The sequence below is a fragment of the Podarcis tiliguerta genome, assembly GCF_965153285.1.
Source record: "Podarcis tiliguerta genome assembly, chromosome: 11".
Lineage (NCBI taxonomy): Eukaryota > Metazoa > Chordata > Lepidosauria > Squamata > Lacertidae > Podarcis > Podarcis tiliguerta.
The window spans coordinates 20,556,532-20,575,004 of record NC_139544.1 but is presented as its reverse complement, the minus strand read 5'-3'; the positions used below and the strand labels follow the sequence as shown (position 1 = coordinate 20,575,004).

General features: G+C 42.5%; 1 protein-coding gene and 1 long non-coding RNA gene across 3 annotated transcripts in view; one reads left to right on the top strand and one right to left on the bottom strand.

Moving 5' to 3' along the window:
- LOC310660112 overlaps window positions 1–8,168 on the top strand; it is a 28,139-nt gene extending 19,971 nt beyond the window's left edge. Inside the window, exon 3 of the long non-coding RNA XR_014503203.1 lies at window positions 7,889–8,168. This is a non-coding gene — a long non-coding RNA (uncharacterized lncRNA). The remainder of the gene's footprint in view (window positions 1–7,888) is intronic.
- On the bottom strand, window positions 737–17,705 carry CDO1 (cysteine dioxygenase type 1). 2 transcript variants are annotated; one of them, XR_014503100.1, is made up of 5 exons: window positions 17,169–17,597; window positions 11,207–11,284; window positions 6,025–6,182; window positions 2,029–3,425; window positions 737–1,659 (listed from the first exon to the last, which is right to left on the bottom strand). XR_014503100.1 is itself a non-coding variant. In XM_083404389.1 (5 exons), exons 1-5 carry the CDS (start codon window positions 17,345–17,347, stop codon window positions 1,404–1,406), a joined length of 615 nt encoding a protein of 204 aa, XP_083260515.1. In that variant the 5' UTR covers window positions 17,348–17,705; the 3' UTR covers window positions 737–1,403. The 2 variants fall into 2 exon arrangements, 1 of the variants encoding a protein (XP_083260515.1); XM_083404389.1 differs by having other exon boundaries at window positions 737–1,433; window positions 3,256–3,425; window positions 17,169–17,705.
- Window positions 17,706–18,473: the final 768 nt, after the last annotated feature.

The window sequence follows — 18,473 nt, the reverse complement described above, 5'->3', positions numbered from 1 at the left end:
ACAAACAGCCTATTCAGTCTGATTTGTAATGTAATCGTGGAGCTTAGATCGCACCTGATGCAGACAGATGCTCTTTTTTCAAACACAGAACTGGAAGCATGTATTATAAGTAAGAAAAGATACCTATGCAGCTGATGCTCTTAAGCATTTATTTGTATTTGAAAATAGCATGTTCTAGGAGAGAAAGAAGGCAGGAATATGTCATCGCTCCCAAAAATTCAACAACACCTTTCCCCCATAGGAATACCAGATCTAGGACCTGCAGAAAGCAGGCTATGGCAGACTCTTGGCTCTGACTTAACATTTTTACATGCTTACATAAAGAACTCTTTGTTACTTCGCACAGTCCTTATCCCTTTCAAACAGGCAAACAAAAAGGGTTTGGAGAGAGAGAGCTTTTGGGGCTAATTTCCACCTGTAAGTAAGAAGCATGGTGTAATAAAAATAAAACTAATCAGATGCAGAGCAAGAGGGGAAAGCCCCCTCCGCAGCAGAAATCCAACACAAGGTCAGGCAGTGGGACTGCACCTCCAGACTCCATCTCCAACATTGCATATTGCTTCACTAACCCAACCCAAATGGTGGAGCTCTGGCACACCAGCGAGTTGCTGTATACTGTATTCACCTTTTGCATGATGGGGCCTTAACACAGCATCTGGAAACCATGAAAGGGTTTGTTTAACAGACAGATGAGCAGCCATCAATTATGCTAAATTATGCTACAGGACAAAAATGAGAAAGTGTTCCCGTTTTCAGTTTTATTCAGGTTTTGGGGCAAGTTATGATACAAATCACTTTAAAAACTAAAAATTGATCCCATTCAACATCATTAACGTTTAACAGATATTAACAAACATTTTCTCCAGGACATAAGTGTTGGTACAAGACATTATTGCTCCTATTTTATTCTTTTGTTTAAAAAAAAAATCAGATCTTACACATGATGCACCAAAAAAATTTAAAAGTTCCAACAGATCATTGAACCCTGGTTAAAATGAAGCTGCTAACAGTATACAGTACACAGTACAGATGACACCGAGAAGTTACATTACTAGGTAAAATGGCATACATTCAAACAGGTAGGGCTGTTAAGAAAGTCAAGTCATACTTAAAAGCCCAAATGCTGACGTCTGTGTACACAGTCTCAAAAGTAGAAATGGTGAGGAAAGGACCCTGGTTTTATGGTAGGTTGCGAGAGTCATTTGAACTCTGCAGCAATACATGGCACTACTCCTTTTAGTGTTCAAGAGGACAGGAATCATGAATGATAACTACTTGACCAAATAGCCGTTCTACTGTTGTCCTACATAGAGATTATTCAGACACAGCTTGGTACTGGCATCAATCATACAATCCTTCTGCTCCAGTTCAAATAATAAACCATGCAGCCGGCCTTGTGCTTTTCAGTTGTTCTCTTGTGAAACTGATGTTGCCTAGAAAGAAGAGAGAGAATCTTTGTTGTCTAGATTTTTCAGCTATTTCAAGTAAAGAGGTCTCTGAGGTACAAAATCTAAAAACATGTGAGCGAATAGAGGGTAACTAAATTCTGCCATGGCTCCCACTTGATAGTTTTTTGCTGTTTGGTCCTGTGCTCCAACACCAAGCCCTTTTCCTATCTGGGTGTGTTTGGAATTGACTTATATTTCTTATGCCCAAAGACTTTTGGGGATGTTAAAAAGGTAAAGGTACCCCTGCCCGTACGGGCCAGTCTTGACAGACTCTAGGGTTGTGCGCCCATCTCACTCAAGAGGCCGGGGGCAAGCGCTGTCCGGAGACACTTCTGCGTCACGTGGCCAGCGTGACATCGCTGCTCTGGTGAGCCAGAGCCGCACACGGAAACGCCGTTTACCTTCCCGCTAGTAAGCGGTCCCTATTTATCTACTTGCACCCGAGAGTGCTTTCGAACTGCTAGGTTGGCAGGCGCTGGGACCGAACAACGGGAGCGCACCCCGCAGCGGGGATTCGAACCGCCGACCTTTCGATTGGCAAGCCCTAGGTGCTGAGGCTTTTACCCACAGCGCCACCCACGTCCCTTTGGGGGATGTTACTGAAGGTTGAAATCAGCACTATCGTGTAACAGTCATTTGCAGCAAGCAGAGCAGTGAAGGATCTCAGCAAAGCAGAGGAAAAAGACTAGAGGCTAAAACACTTGGCAGATATAAAAGTCCTAATACAGGCCTCCGAGGAATAGTATAGGGGGCAGCCTCATGAAGTGGCTGCTGTAAAAGACACTATAGGAAAGCCTTCATTAAAAGTTGCTTGAAAAATATCCACACGCTCTCATTTCATTCCACTACACATGTTCATAAACGTTACATGGAACAGCCCTTTCAAAACTGAAGATAAAATTACCTCATTTTTTAATATTCCCATAGGGGAAAGCCCTGCCCAAGGAGAGCTACAGTGTCTGGGATAAGAATTCTAGCATAAACATTTAAACAAAAGGCTAGTTTCCTATGTTCAGAGAGCTTTTGGGGTTGCTGTTTTTCCCCCTTGAAATTTTAATAGTTTTAAAAATATTACTCTTCTGGCAGTCTGACGTTGTGGGAAGAGCTGCAGCTGAACGTTTAAATCAAATCTTAGTTTGCTGTGTATTTTTAATGGGAAATTGCAGAACATATTTAGCTATGTTTTAACTCTTAGGCAAATATACAAATGCTCCATCCTGGAGCTCCTAGCCCTGCAAGTCTTTTTTTGCAGTGGCATAATGAGGCTTGACGGCGTCTGGGGCGCACATGCCGTGCCATAGGGGCGGGGCACCAGCTAAGAAAGGGAATACAACAGCTCGGGCGTGCTGCAAGTCCAGCCCCACACTGCTTTTGAGAGCAGTATGCTGGGCTTGTGCGCCAGCTTGGTCTCCGGTGTACTGCCCTCAAAGGTAAATGCTGCTCAGGGCGATTTACTCCCAGCACACCCCCTAGCTATGCCACTGGTTTATTGATTCCCAAGTTGGCTTCTTTGCAGCATCCCCTTTCCTTCCAAAACATGGCAGTTCATGGTCCTCTGCTCTGGTCGCTGCTCCAGCAGATTTGCAACTCATCAGAAATCCAATGAATGTTTTATTTTTATGTTGTGAAACACCCTGCAATCTTTGGATGAAGGGTGGTATACAAATTTAATAAATAATAGAATAACGTATTGGGCCTCCAACAAGGTGTTCATTTATTAGCATCAGCCAAGAGCTGCCTTCTTATCAGAGGAAGGTTGCAGTGATAAGCTAAATGGTACAGGCAAGGTGCAAATCCTTATACTTACATATGGGGTCCTTTCTCCAAACTGACTATAAAATGTCATTTTAACTTTTTGCTTGTGTCCAGTTCTTTGGTCAAAAGTGTAGCAAGATTCAAAGGGTGGGCTGTACAAATGGAGACTAACAGCAGTTTCCGTATGGCTTGGGTTCTCCACACGGTGTAAGCCAATGCAGTCTAACAAAAGAAAACACAAGAGCACTGGGTTAGATCATTTATCCAACAATGTTACCCTCAATTTTAGGATCTTTTAAAATAAAATAAAGTAAAATGCCTAGCTTCTATTAAAAATCTAGGTGAATTTTGCATAGTTATAGTCTGATAAAGCCCAACAGGATGTCTCCATGATCTCAAGTGTTGTGAATTTACTCATCTGCCACCAGTACAAATGCAGTATTCTCTTTTAAAGATGTTATAAAAATTCTAGGGAAAGAAATTAAATAGAGAAGACCATTATTTTTCCAAGAACTTGGGTTGGGAAAGATGCTATATTTTAAATCAAGTTTGGAAATTCTCAGGGCCCTGCCAAGCTTCTCTTAACTAGCCATCAGGCTTCTCTAGGTCTCACCTTCACCAGCCGTACTCTACATTTGAGTTCTTTCGCCAAGCTGAAATGTATCCTCCAACTCTTGCTCATGGGGATAGAGATAGAGAGATGTGTGTAACAACGGTGACTTTTGCATGGTGCTGGAATGTAACTCATTGTGCAATGGGTCACATCCATTGGTCTCCTCACTTTTGCCTCTAGTCCTGCCTCTCATTGGAATGCTTCACCTGGAGCGTTGTGCAGAGGAGCAAAGGGCCCCCTCACTTAAAAGATTCCCCAAACTGTATTTTAAGCAGATAGTAAGGACATTAGCCCTATGATGAAGGAAATAATTCTTTTGGGGTGAAGTCTTTATTCTTCCAGTAATTGGTTCTGCCTTTTCTAAGTATAACTAGCCATTTTAATGCCTTATGTAAAAATATCAAGCTATTTACCATTGTGATGTCATAAACAGGTCTTTCAAATATGGTACCATATTTTGATATCCCAAAAAATCAAAAAACTTGACAATCTTCAGGAGCTACCTTAGCATCAGTAAACATATTGTTGCTTTATAAAATCTGAACACATGATCTGGCTTAATGCAAAGCTTATAGTTGAATTAATATTGTATAAAGGAAGCCAAATTGCCACCTGCCCATCTTTGAGCTGTAACTTGTGGACATCCATTTGTTGTAAAGTCTCATAAGCAACACATTCCCATACATGTGATTCCACCCCCCTTTTTGCTTGGCATACCTTTCTGTGTAGCAACTATTTTAGTTTGAAGATGTTCAGAAAGAAGAGACAATGCCTTTCGGCAATGTTCAAAGTTGCTTGTGTGCATACATCATTTGTTTTTGATTTCATTCCAAATCAAAGTGTTTGGACATGAAAACAACAGAGAGGAAAAAACATAGCTGAGACTTTAGTTCCCTGTAAGAGGTGTGTGTGCGCCAAGTATTGAACTGAAGTTATTTCCCCAGGGAAATGCAGAGAGGACATTTTTCTCATCTGGCATACAAGAATAAACCACAACTGAAAATAAGCAAGATCAACTAAGGCCAATGTGGCATGTGCCATCTTGACATTATCTTGGCAAAGATGGCTTCTGTAAGATGTAAGGATCAAATCATGTTCTACCATTATTTATTATTGTTGGTTACATTCATACTCCACATTTTTATTTTAAAAAGCCCAAGGTAGCTAACAGTTATGGAATCCCCAATGCAAAAATAACCAGTCCACTCCATGTAAGCTCAGACATTCTAATCCTCAAAGTCAAAATAATTAATCCCACCTAAAATCAAAGCATGGAGAATCTGGGTGGTAAGCATGATAAATTGGCCAAGTTTCACAAAATTCTGAACAGAACTGAGATACAATACTTTGAATATTTTGCCCTGAAGTGCAGCCCTCACTCAGTTCTGATGCTCCTTTTGTGACCCAAACATATTTTCACTTCCATGGTGAGTGCAGAATAAGCAACTAATGTGATGGATGTTATCCATTGGTTCTAAAACAGGTATTGTACAGGTCCCTGCCAGTGCTGTTGACAGCCATGCCAGAAAATGGCGGGAAGGATGTGGCTGGGGAGTAGACCGAAGACAACGTGCCAGTCAGCCCCAGGTGAGGATCCTGTTCCAAAAGTTGTCCATGAAGCTTTAGTATTTATTTATTATCACAGCCCTTTTTTGCCTACAGACACTACCTTGGGGGTCTCTGGTTTTTTGTGATCAAGACACTTGCTACAGTGCTTAAATTTTATTTTTTGGGGGGGTGAGGGGAACTCTACCTATCATCTCAGTTTTCAGAACCACCACAAAGGTTGGTGGGATATAATGGAAGGTCCTAAAAACATATTAGGATAAATAGCTTTTTTGGAAGTGCTGCATGCAACCATGGTGATTGTAGCAGCATTTAAAATCCATTCCATGGCATATATTACAATAGGTCTCTGTGTTTAAAAGGAGTACCAGTGAAGGTCAGCAACACTATGCACAGGAATCTTATGCCTAATTTGTAAACTCTAAATTCTGCACACAGTAGTTCAGATATAAGGAAGAAACGAAGTGGGCTATCAGCAGAGGAAAGATTAGACTTATTCCATAACATGAAATGTCCCCATGTGTCCTATTCTTTTATCCAAGAAACGGAAAAAAACCCTTACCTTCCAAGATTTGAAACGTCTAGCCAAGAAGTTATAAGGTTATTTGGGTATCTACGATGAACCAAAACAAAAGGGCTTACCATTAATATAAGCACACTGGTTTTCCTTCAAAACCCTTTCGGATTTCTTCAGCAGCTCTCCAGTCCCCTTTTTGCCAGGCCACTCAAACAGCGTCTCTTTTAGATTTCCTTGAAGCATTTTCATAAAGCAGTGTGAATCTGTGTGATCATGGATACTGCTGTATATGTACACAAACACAAAAAAATACCATTATGAAGTTAGCAGGACTGTTGTACTTTTACATATACATCCGACTCTCAACTTGCATAAGGGTTGTGTTCTGTGGATAGCACGTGAAGCCGAAATTGCATATGATCAAAACAATCCTGGAACTGCCCCCATGCAAGCATCCTTTTCTGAACCCCGCAGGCTTACCACGCAAAAAAAGAGCTTTTAAGCTTTCTGACATGCATTTAATTTGTGCAGTGTCAGCTGGTTGGCCGCTAAGCACATAAAGCTGCAATCGAGTAAGTTAAATGTATGTAAGTTGCAAGTTGACTGTAGTATAAACATAAGGTAAAGGTACCCCTGCCCGTACGGGCCAGTCTTGACAGACTCTAGGGTTGTGCGCTCATCTCACTCAAGAGGCCGGGGGCCAGCGCTGTCCGGAGACACTTCCGGGTCACGTGGCCAGCGTGACATTGCTGCTCTGGCGAGGCAGAGCCGCACACGGAAACGCCGTTTACCTTCCCGCTATAAAGCGGTCCCTATTTATCTACTTGCACCCGGGAGTGCTTTCGAACTGCTAGGTTGGCAGGCGCTGGGACCGAGCAACGGGAGCGCACCCCGCCGCGGGGATTCGAACTGCCGACCTTTCAATTGGCAAGCCCTAGGAGCTGAGGCTTTTACCCACAGCGCCACCCGCGTCCCTTAGTATAAACATAATGTACCATAAAATGATTACTGCTGCAACCCTAACCCCATTTATTTGGGAGTAAGCTCCATTGAAGTCAATAGGGCTTACTGTGTTGTACATCTAATACAAGACAAATATTGTTATTGCCCACATCATTTTATGGTGGTCTTGAAAGTGGGGTGAAAGTGAAAAAAGGCAAAGTGAAAAAAGAGTCAGATTTAAAGGGAAATATTAGAATTTCTGCAAATATGAAAAGAGACTGCAGCTGTTGATGATTTTGAGGAAACACACTGTGATGTCACTGACAAAATTTGCTAATAATCTGTTCTTTGGCAATGGCTGGGTATGTCTAGATAGGAATTCAATTAAACAATAGGACCATAACTCAAAGGCATTATCTGGGAAAGGACTTGGGCTGCAATGAAGGGGCTGCTTGACCAGCATTTACACAGTGTGTACGAATGAGAAGTGAAGGGAAAATGGTGCCTCAGTGAAAAGGCACTAATTTGTATGACTCAAGGGCAAGAGAGGTGAATGTTGCTGGCTAGTACTATGCTACTCGTCGACACCAACCACCACTAGAACTGGCAGTCTCTATGTTGCTTGTGGGTAGCAAGAGTACAGACACAGCCTGCCTGTTACTTACACAACCTTTTGCCTGGAAGCTCTCTTATAGTTGTCCATTGAATTTAATTCCATTTAAGATAAAAACCGATGCTATATTTATGTTTGGCTTTCGGACCTAACCTTCTAACAAAAAAACACCACTACCTCCAGAGATGAAACTTCTCATTTCAGATACACATAATAATTTTCTTTTACATCATGAACTCGATTCAAAACAGTCACTCATATTTTCCATTGGAAAATATGTGGCAGTGTTCTTTCTCTGTTACTGGCTATATTCTGGAGCAGGGGGGGAAACACCACGTTGTCACTCCCCCATTCAGATTTAATTGACTCCTTGACTAACTGGTGCTGCTTGTGCAACAAATTAAAACAAGCTGTGGTTTCTTATTTTTAAGCAGCTGCTCGTCTGTCTCGCAAACCACAATGCACTTGGCAGAAACTTGGAGTGCAATTCTGGAGAAAAACCACAGATAACCAACTGCCCAGTTTGGGCACAATGCTAGCTAAACGAACCTTGAACTCAAGCATTCCTCCTTCGGCATGGCCACTAGCAGAAGATTAGGAACACTCACTTCCTGGTTTAAGCTAACCAATTTTGACTTACATCTAGCCTTTGAACTCAGTTGAAACTGTGGTTTGTTGCATTAAACTAGACTAATAAACTATGGTTTGACCCAGGTTTGTTTCAGTATATCAGTTTTAACTGGCCACAGTTTGCCCTTGTCAGATGCAATGATAAAATGAGGTTAACCTGAAAATTCTTCTGTAGGTTCATTCCTGTAGCAGTAAACTGTGGCCCAACATTACATTCAAACTGAGTCATTAGCTTGCAGCGTTGAAAAAAGTAATGATCCTATATCAGGTTTGCAGAGTTTGTGACCTGCCACCAAGCTCAATACAGCTCAACAGTCACATACAGTTGCCTGCAGAAGCCAGTTGTTTTTTCTGTGGTCACAGAAAGGCAGCAAAAGCAAGTTAGTTATTTGGCCTCTAGTAGGCTACCATACATGGGTAAGTTGTCTATTTAGTCTGAATGGGCACAAGTGGGACAGGGCGAGGCAGCCCTAGATAAATCTGCATAACAATATGCCAGATGTGCTTCCGCTCCTCATTAGGGGAGGCTGAAACTCTTGTTCATTATTGGTTTTCACTTCAGTAATCTTTGTGCAGACTTGCTCCAGATCGGGTCATAACAAGATTTATTAAGAGAACTTGTTTATGCTTGGTGGGATTCACCTAATGAGTCCCATCAGCACAAAAAGTTCTACTTGTGTAATGGGGTTCCCCCTTCTCCTCCGCCCACGTCCTCCCAAATTGGCTTAGGGTATGTGTGTGCATGTGCGCCAGGATCAAACCAAGCACAGGGATCACAGGTAATAATGTAAGGTTCAAAGTGACCTAGGAGTTAAAGGCAGGTAACAGTATTGTTAATAAAGACACCCCACCCCTTGAAGGCTCATAGGACACTAGATTAAAAGTGAACTAAAAATAATACTACACGATGATAATAAACTCATTCCCAAAATCATTTCCTGAACTTCCTAGCATCCAAAAGTATATTCTCTGCCAGCTTAACTTGCTGGACAGCTCACTGTGGTACCAAAGGAATCCTATAGTTCAGCTCTTTCTCACTGTCCATAACTGTAATTGTATGAAGACAAACACAAGCTGCATCCCCTCCCCAGGTATCTTTTGCTGCCCCCAGCAACTTCTCTCTGATGAATCTAGGTAGCTAGGTAAAGGTAAAGGGACCCCTGACCATTAGGTCCAGTCGTGACCGACTCTGGGGTTGTGGCGCTCATCTCGCTTTATTGGCCGAGGGATCCGGCGTACAGCTCCCGGGTCATGTGGCCAGCATGACTAAGCCGCTTCCGGCGAACCAGAGCAGCACATGGAAACGCCGTTTACCTTCCCGCCGGAGCAGTACCTATTTATCTACTTGCACTTTTGATGTGCTTTTGAACTGCTAGGTTGGCAGGAGCAGGGACCGAGGAACGGGAGCTCACCCCGTCGCGGGTATTCAAACCGCCGACCTTCTGATCAGCAAGTCCTAGGCTCTGTGGTTTAACCCACAGTGCCACCTGCGTTAACACAAATCTTGGAATCTGAGCTACTCTTTCTTTGCTATTTAGGGGTGTGTGTATACCCCTGCACATATTTTCAGAAGAAAGATAGCAGCCAGGAAAGTGTCACCCTTCCCCACCTACTGAATCCCCTTGCCATCAGTTTTTTCCTTCCTGGTGCAGCAAAAACACATCTGGGAATCCTAACTGGAAGGAAAAGCAGTGGGATGGGAGAAGGGTTAAGCAAACACCACCTGCAGCTTTCCTACTGCAAATTACATTTTTGTGAAAACAGAACTCCTCACTTCCACAATCCTCAGAGTCTTAAATCATTGCATCACAAGACAGCATTTTACCCAAATGGAAACAGTGCATTTCAGGATTCAATGCAAAAGCTGCAAAGGCCATTGAACCCCAAATTTTGGCATATTGGGTAGCATGCAATTTTAGTCAGCGTAGAGGCATTGAAATGAATGAACATGACTAACTTTGATCCATTAATTTTGATGGGTCTACTCTGAATAAAACTTAATTGAATGTCACCCATTGTGTTCTGGGAATTGTCAAGGGTACGTTGACCAGATATTACTGATTTACAAAATTGGGGTTCTGAGGGGGAACTCTCTCACTTGACAAACCCTGCTTTAGACTAGAGGCAGAGACAGCACAATGCCCCTTTAGTAAAACACTGGGGCTAACATACATAGAGCAATGAAAAACCTACTACCATTGTAAGAAAGCACAAAGAAGGAAGTCACCAAGTGGTTCTACAACAGTTTGCTCTGACAAAGAAGCATCACATTCCTCATGCTTAAGAGATGTCTGATAATTGTCTGTTTTGCAGAGGCAAGAGAAAAAGGGAACATATATCTAGTACATAGAGAGAAATGGTTCTCAGAACAATAACATATGGCCTTTTTTTTAAAAAGGGACTTTGGGAAATCTGGTACCTCTGGCTTGCAGATGAGGCTGGATCTGCACAGTGTTGATTGGCCAGCCCTTGTGTCAATGATATATTCACCTGTCCCACCCTTCCCTGAGCAGGATCACACACAGAACTTGGGTTACTCACAAAGCCATATTCATCTTTTCACAGGGTCTTTTAAAGTGTTTTTAAAAAGTGTAAGGAACCCAGAGATTAAACGCTGATTAACTGAAACAATCAAATATGCAAAAATTGACCCTTAAGAGCTGGTGTACTGTTTTGGTTTTGTTATAAATAGATGGATTTTAAAATTTAAAAAAATCATGCAGGGAACCACCCAACGCTTTTGGAAAGGTTAGAGTTCATGGAAATTTATAATATACCATCTATATAAGGCTACAATACATTTTATTTTTTTGGGCACAGATGCAATGTATTGTATAATAATTAATTAATTAATTAATTAATTAATAAATACCCTGCCCATCTGGCTGGGTTTCCCCAGCCACGCTTGGCGGCTCCCAACAGAATATTAAAAACACAACAAAACATCAAACATTAAAAACTTTCCTAAAAAGGGCTGTCTTCAGATGTTTTCTAAAAGTCAGATAATTGTTTATTTCCTTGACATCTGATGGGAGGGTGTTCCACAGGGCAAGCGCCATTACCAAGAAGGCCCTCTGCCTGTACAGCTTTATATTATGGGGAAAATATATATAGCCACAAACCTGCCATGGCCTTCACCCCAGCATAAGATCATCAAATTGAACTTTCCATTTCCTTTATCCACAAGATTTCTTGTGTACCTGAAAGAATAAGATGCAGGGTTTTATTTTAAGAGCCATCACTGAGAAGCAGAAACAGATGTTAAGAACAGTATATACAAATTTAAAAAATTAATGGTTGCTAATTTCCAGCCTGCTCCCCTACCCCAACCATCTAGTAATCTTTTCTGATTGAGCTGTATGACAGTTCTACTCACTGCATTGTTCTGAACAATTAGTGTCTACTGCATACAAATTATCTTGATAATACTCTGCTACCTTACTGGGTAGTTCTAAGGTTCATTGAGATAATATATCTGATAATATAGGTGAAGTGCTTGTATTTCTCCCAAGCTTTTATCTTTTAAGGAAAAAAAAACCACACATACACATAAACACACTCTTGCCCTTGTCCATATATTCTGACCTATTTTCTTTCAGTCAGTGGCATCCTAAAACTGCAATATATTTATACCTTTATCACATAAGGGTCATAAAAATATATCGCAGTGGTTTACAATGCTGAGTGAGTTGTATCCTTTCCGGGATCCTTCTCATAAAAAGGAGAGTGAACAGAATCAAATGAAAAGTCAACAAGAATTAACTTTTGTGTAAAATACAAATTATTAAAAACTAGGCTGTAAGTCTCAAGTAACAAATTTCAGGAATTCAATTCCGGTGATTACGGACTTGGTACTTTATAAATCTATGTTAGATGTTGGCATCTGTCTGTCTCAACAAACCATTTAAGTTAGTAGTACATTATATACACACATACAAGTCGAACCATTGGTCCTTACCTAGGTGAGTACTATCTATAGTGACTGGCAGTTGCTTTCCAGTGTTTAAGGCAAAAGTCCTTCCCAGCCCTGCGTGGAGATGTCAAGAATGGAACCCAGAATCTTGCATATGCAATGCATGTTCTCGGCTTCCACTACTGAGCTACGGCCCCCTTTTCTCTCTGTTGACTGGATTGCAAGGAACCATGCAATTTTTGCATGTACCTAAGGGAATCTGGACATGTCTTTCTCAAGGAGCAGGTCCTCATTCCCTTACTTTTAAGATTCCAAAGGTTTGTGACATGGCATAGTGGTCCACCATTCAAAGGAAATGAATAAAGAAACCCCACTGGCCTTATGGGATAGCTAAAGTAGCTCTGAATCCCAGCCATCATGGAAGCACAGAAGTCAATCAGGCCCACAGTTGTGTGATCAGTGGGTCTTGGAAATCGGTGAGTGAATAAACAAAAATTTGGATTGTGGTGTAAACACCATTAATTGCAGATCTGGTTGAAGCCCAAATATCTGGGCTTCATTTATCCTATTGCTATAGTTCAAGAATGCTGAAAAAGACTAGATAGATATAAATTAGGGTGTAGAGTGATGGTTAACATTTAGCAAACATTGGAAAGCCAAGAAGACATATGGGGTTGGGATCTCCAAGCTACTCTGTAAATGAAATTCAGCAACACAACCTATAAATGGAAAAGCACAACGTAACCCAAATACTTCTTGGGTGAGGTAATTTCTGCAATGAGATTGCAACTACAGAAGCTTTGTAACAACAAGGAAGTTACTGATTTTTTTTTACAGCTTGTTATCAAATGGTCCCAACCATTTAAGCTACTTTTCTGCAGAAGAAATGCAAATCCAAAGTGTGTGGGGTGTGTGAGAGACTCTCCTCCTGATAAAAAGCCAACTTTACAGGGAATTCTGCCAAGCAAGATAAGAACAAACTAGTTTCACAATGCCAACAGCAAGTGTTGCACAATAATCAAAGATTAGAAATGAAAAAGACTAAAGGATACAGCAAAGGGGGACGACGGTGGGGAGCAGCAGACTCAGCAGAGTAGCACCTGATTTATAATTAAATCAAAGCCTGACTTTTAATACGGTGCAGTAGACACACCCTGTTTTCACTTTTAAAGGTCAGGTGTGTGCACGCAAGTTTGAATCGGTACACAATCCAGTGGAGGCAAGTTTGCAGACGAGGGTTCCAAGGGGACCTTTCCAACAGTGGAACGCCAGAAGGCTGGGAAGCCAGAAAGCCCCTGATTTGCTGCCAGTTCCTTGTCCCAAAAATATCTGTTAGAGAACACAATAATCTGACACAGATCAGGAAAAACTGGCTTGATGTCTGCCATTCGTTTTCCTCGTTAACATTTCGAAAGCAGTTTATTTGCAAAAAGCGACCAAGAAGGCACATCCGATCAATTCGCGCAGTAATAGCCTGTTGCTTAAGTCATTTGCGGGCCACAGCCCTATGAACTAGACATTGTCCTCCAGGCCTGCCAACGCCCCTCCATCGATTCTTATAAAAGTACAAAAAAAACCACACGAGTTCCAGCCTCCCCGCGAGGCTCGGGCTGCTATTTACCTCGAGCCAGCTCTCATTGGCCCAACCCTTCAGGGGTGTTGCTCAAAAGCGGCTCTGATTGGCCACCGGGTCCCCGCCCTCCCTCTGCCTCTAAACCTTCAATGCGTGGCACTTGGGAGAAGCCGGGAGAAAGCAGTCAAAAGGAGTGGGCGGGGCAGGGAACGCGCAAGGAAAGGGGGCGGGGCTGCGGGCGCCGTGGATGCGCTGCTCTCGCGCCCCAGTGGGGTCACCCAGCAGCCCCCAAAGAGAACCCCAGCCTGTACTCAGAGGGTGGAACATACTGTTTCCATACGCCATGGAAAGGGGCCTTCAAACAAGGCAGATCTAGCTTAACATTATCTACCTTTCCGGGGTTTCAGGCAGGGGACCCTCGCAGATCTGGGCTATGGCAGCCTGGTTGTGGGATATTTCCCCTACAAGGGAGGCTTTCCTGTGAATAATTCTCATGTCTTCAGGGCCATAGATCACAGAATCAGAGTTGGAAGGGACCCAAAGGGTCCTCTAGTCTAACCCTCTGCAATGCAGGATTCCTGCCAACAGCCATTCCTGGGTGGGCTCGAAACACCAACCATTGGGTTGACAGCCACACACAAAAAAAGCTTAGCTGAAATTTATCTGCTGTGTTTAATATTCATAGTGAATTGTTTCTACTCTTTATTGTTAGCCACTTTGCCAATATTCAGCCTTCAGGGCAGGTGTAAAGCACAATAGGCAAGTATGCCAGACTGTTACAGACCATCCAGTATGTTTTGCAGCACATAATGGATTGAACTTAAGTCTCCCTCCTAACCCCCTTCCCAAATACGATACTCTGAACTAAAAGCAGAAGTGGAATCTGCATCTTAGAGCCCCTGCCAGCCTCTTGATTTGATTATCAGCCTCCCTAATGAATTGGCTATTCATGTGCCTTTTCTGTTGCTGCTGCTTACAAAGAAACACCAAAGATGACTTATTGTCACCTACATAAGTTAATCATTTAGAGGGAAAGTGTGCCAAAGAACAGGAACCAGAAGAGAGGAGGCTTGATATGGGATTAAGAAAAAACCTGTTTTAACTTCTGCTAAAAATGCATTTGCAGAGAAACTGGCGTTTAAGCTAATTATAAATGTATTATCCACACACACACACACACACTTTTCTGTAGGGAGAGTATCAGAATAGGACCCCGGTGCCATCCAGTGGATCATTGTATGGTTTATGGTCCCTTCAGTGAGGCAGAAGCTGGAAATAACAGGTCACGGGATAAGGTTCAGTTTGTGCCGCACACCCTATACAACACACATGATAATCTGGATGAACCGAAGAACCCACTTTTATGTTTCCACTAATCACTATGAATAGCTCCATAAAAAAGATGCTTTCGTTTCAGCATTAAGGGTTAATCAACAGTCATGCTGATTTATTCAAACAAACTGCTGTGCATGCAGCCATTTGAGTGAAGCAAGTTCTGGAGTTGCTTTGGTGATTTTCACCACATTACAGACTGGGAGAGCCTGAACACCATGAAGTGACCATATACATGTATACTGCAGGAGTACCTATACAGTACTCAAAATGGTTAACGGATAAACAATGCAATTATGATTATAGGGGCATATCTGATGTGCATGTAATGTCTTGGGCACATTTTATAGGAAAATAGCCAGTGATTGCTCATACCTGGATTTCTGGTCAGGTATAGTTAAGCTTGTGCAGTACAATTATGTACTCACTATAGTAGCAGCAGCATGCATCATCATTAATGAAAACCACCAGCTGGTGATTCATGCTGCTTCTGCTTATATTATATATAGTTATGTATTAATAATAGATGTGGATTGTTTTAAAACTTTAAAATGCCATATAAATGATATATCCTCTTGTTCATTGCCACTTGACAGGAAGTAACAGACAACTAGGCTACCAAGTGGCTGGAGGCACTTTTGGTCATCCTCCATCACACTCAAATTAGTATGGTCAAATTGTGGTTCAATGGCCAGTTATAAAAAAAAAATATTATAACCTGTATTTCTTTCTTCAAGGGGAAAAACTCCAGAAAAATAAGGTGGACTTTGCACCATTTGCAAAACCCTGCTTAAAAGTGACAATTCACTTTTGGCAGTGAACCTCAGACTGCAAAAAAAGGCTAGCTGCCTTAATCCATGCTATTGATTAAGGCTAAAATGTAATGTTTGAACAGTTGTACTAATGCTGATGGAGAGGGAATTACTGTTCACACTGCTGCAATATTTTTTTGGTCACTCTGACGCATTGACAATTCCCAGAGAGGGGCTTGCTGGGGCAGATACATTTCTTCCTGCAGTCCACATGGAAAGGAAATGTAGATGCGAACCACCAACTATTTAACAGCTACCAATGGCTGAATTTAGCCTTGTTTAATACAACAGGCCTCTGAGAAAAATGAGTAGTGATGATTATCCAGTAATTAAGGGAGGCACAGGACTTTTGTGACACAAGATTTGGAACAGTATTCAGTAGACATCTCATTAGTGCCTTCTCCTCACCCCCACTCCTGGCACATGCTTTAGGCCAGGAGTACAGTAGGTAATATGATGCCCTTGAGAAGTTGTTGTTGGGTCTACAGCTCCATCAGCATTTTTAATAGTCAGTAATAATGGAAGTTGTGGTCTACCACCACCTGGAGGGCACATTAACTCTACCATTATTAGGCTGCCTCCAGATTTTCACCACCAGGCATATTGCTTTGTTCTGGAGTGCCATTTCAAATGGACTGGAATGCCCAAGAAAGAAGAGGAAAACAACTTTGGAAAAGCCCTAATGTTGCAAGATAAACCAGTCAGAGTTTAAGATCTAACAGGCTAGTCGTGCAAAAAAACCACACCAACACACAAGCTACAAAATGAAGCCCAACCTAGCAAGAAAGGCTGTGACCCAAAAGCCTGGTGTTAATCCTGTCACCTTGACCCACTCCTGGGGTGCTTTGAACTAGACTTGTGCACATCGCTTGCTGTACTTGTAGCTGAAGGGATGGGCTGCCAGTTAGTCCGCCTGAGAGGCCTGCCAAAAAGTTTTCTGTAGGCATTTTCATTCCAGCTGTTTCTAAGGTCTCGTCTTTAAAGTGCCAACCATCTCCAAGCTGCGCAGCCTCCCACTTCTCAAAAAGGAGATTTGAGCAACTCAAACCGCTGGCCTGAATGCAAGCTGCTAAAAAAAAAGGAGCCACTATCTGCACAACACATATGTTAACCATTAGCAACAAATTACATATGTAGCAAACGCTAAAAGATACACTGAAAGGAATCTGAGCAAGATATTTGGATTTGCAACACCTACGAACATCAAACGTGCAAACAAAGTAGAAGTGCGCCTGGAGAGTAGATTGCTATTTAATTTCTAAAAGATCCGCACTCATTTTGTACCAAACTTAATGATATGCTCCAAGAAAATCAGGTCCGTTTGGCATTTTAAGCAAAGCGACTCTCATATCGACCGCTTTTCGTTTAGCTTATCCTACAGTAATAAATCAACCAGTTTGTCACCCGCTTGCTTGTTCAGGCGAGCTAATCTCCTTGATTCCCACCGAGTTTACCTGAACTGGTCAAACTGAGCATATTTGAGCCACTCCTCCGGATTGCTCTCGTAAGTTTCCATTAAGGTTTGCACTTCTGCCACATTGACTTTGTCGCCGGAAAACAACCGATGTAGGATCTGGATCAGCTCGTCCAGAGTCTGCGCCTTCCACAATTCCGTCTGCCCGGGATGATCCATGATGCGCTTTTGCGGAGCCTGCTTCGAGTTGCACAATGGAAGCGCCCAGTCTCTCCCGCGTCGCTTCGCAGCCGGTGCCTTGGCTTGCCGCTATTTATCCCCTGGAGTTAGATGGGAACGTACCAAGTGCTCAAGGACAGGGAGCGCGCAAGGGAGGCACCGCGAAACGGCTTCGGCTAGCCCTAGGCTTTTAGAACACGCTGAAAAAGGGACACCCCCGCCGTGGCCGGGACCTATCACAGGCTGATTTTTCAAAAGCCCTCGTCGCCTTGGCGAGATGGGGCGTCTGGGCTCCCCCCACTTTCGGGTCGTTTGCCCGCCTCGCTTCTTAAGGGGCCTCGACTGGCGCGCCGCCGTAGCCTTACAGCACAAAGACGCTGTTCTTCGTGCTTAAAAGGGAGAAGGAATATACAACTGAGGAAGCCAAGAGTGATTTTCCCTCCCGGCAACGTTTGGATATTCTAATCTAATCTTCTAACTCAGCAGCACAATGGCTGAAGGCACTAGCTTTGCAAGGCACTCTTTTAAATTACAGTAGTCTCCGCTTTTCATGGCGTAATAACCAACCAGGTGTGTTTTGGGGAACTAGGCTATGTTTATAAATTGAAATACGTAGGCGCTGACAATTGCACATTACCAATTTAGTTAGCCACCTCTGCAAAAACCTTTTGTCTTGTAGGAAAATTCAGAATGGTAAAAGGTGGCTTCTCACCCAAGAACAGCAGGTTTAGGATCAAAGTACTGTAGTTCATTCCCCATGAGTGAATATGGAAGAGAAGTTTTCAATTTTTAGCAAGGTACAGTATATAAGGGACTTGATTGAGCAGGCAGGTGATTTAAGAGAAAGCAATCTATAGTGACATTTAACTCCAAAAGCTGTGGAAAGAACACTGCAGATTTCTGCCTGTTTCATAGGACAGAAAGGCTACTTTTATTTCTGTATCATTTTTCATTCTTAGATTATTCAAAATTAACATTAGAATACCATTGTAGGGGCCTATTAAAGTAGATCTCCCACAAAGCAGAAAGCAAGCTGTAAGGTCTATCAGAACTTTCCCCCTGGCTAGGTATTAAGGATGGGGCAGGGGAAGAGAGAAATGCTGCTGAACTTTGCTTGTACCCTACG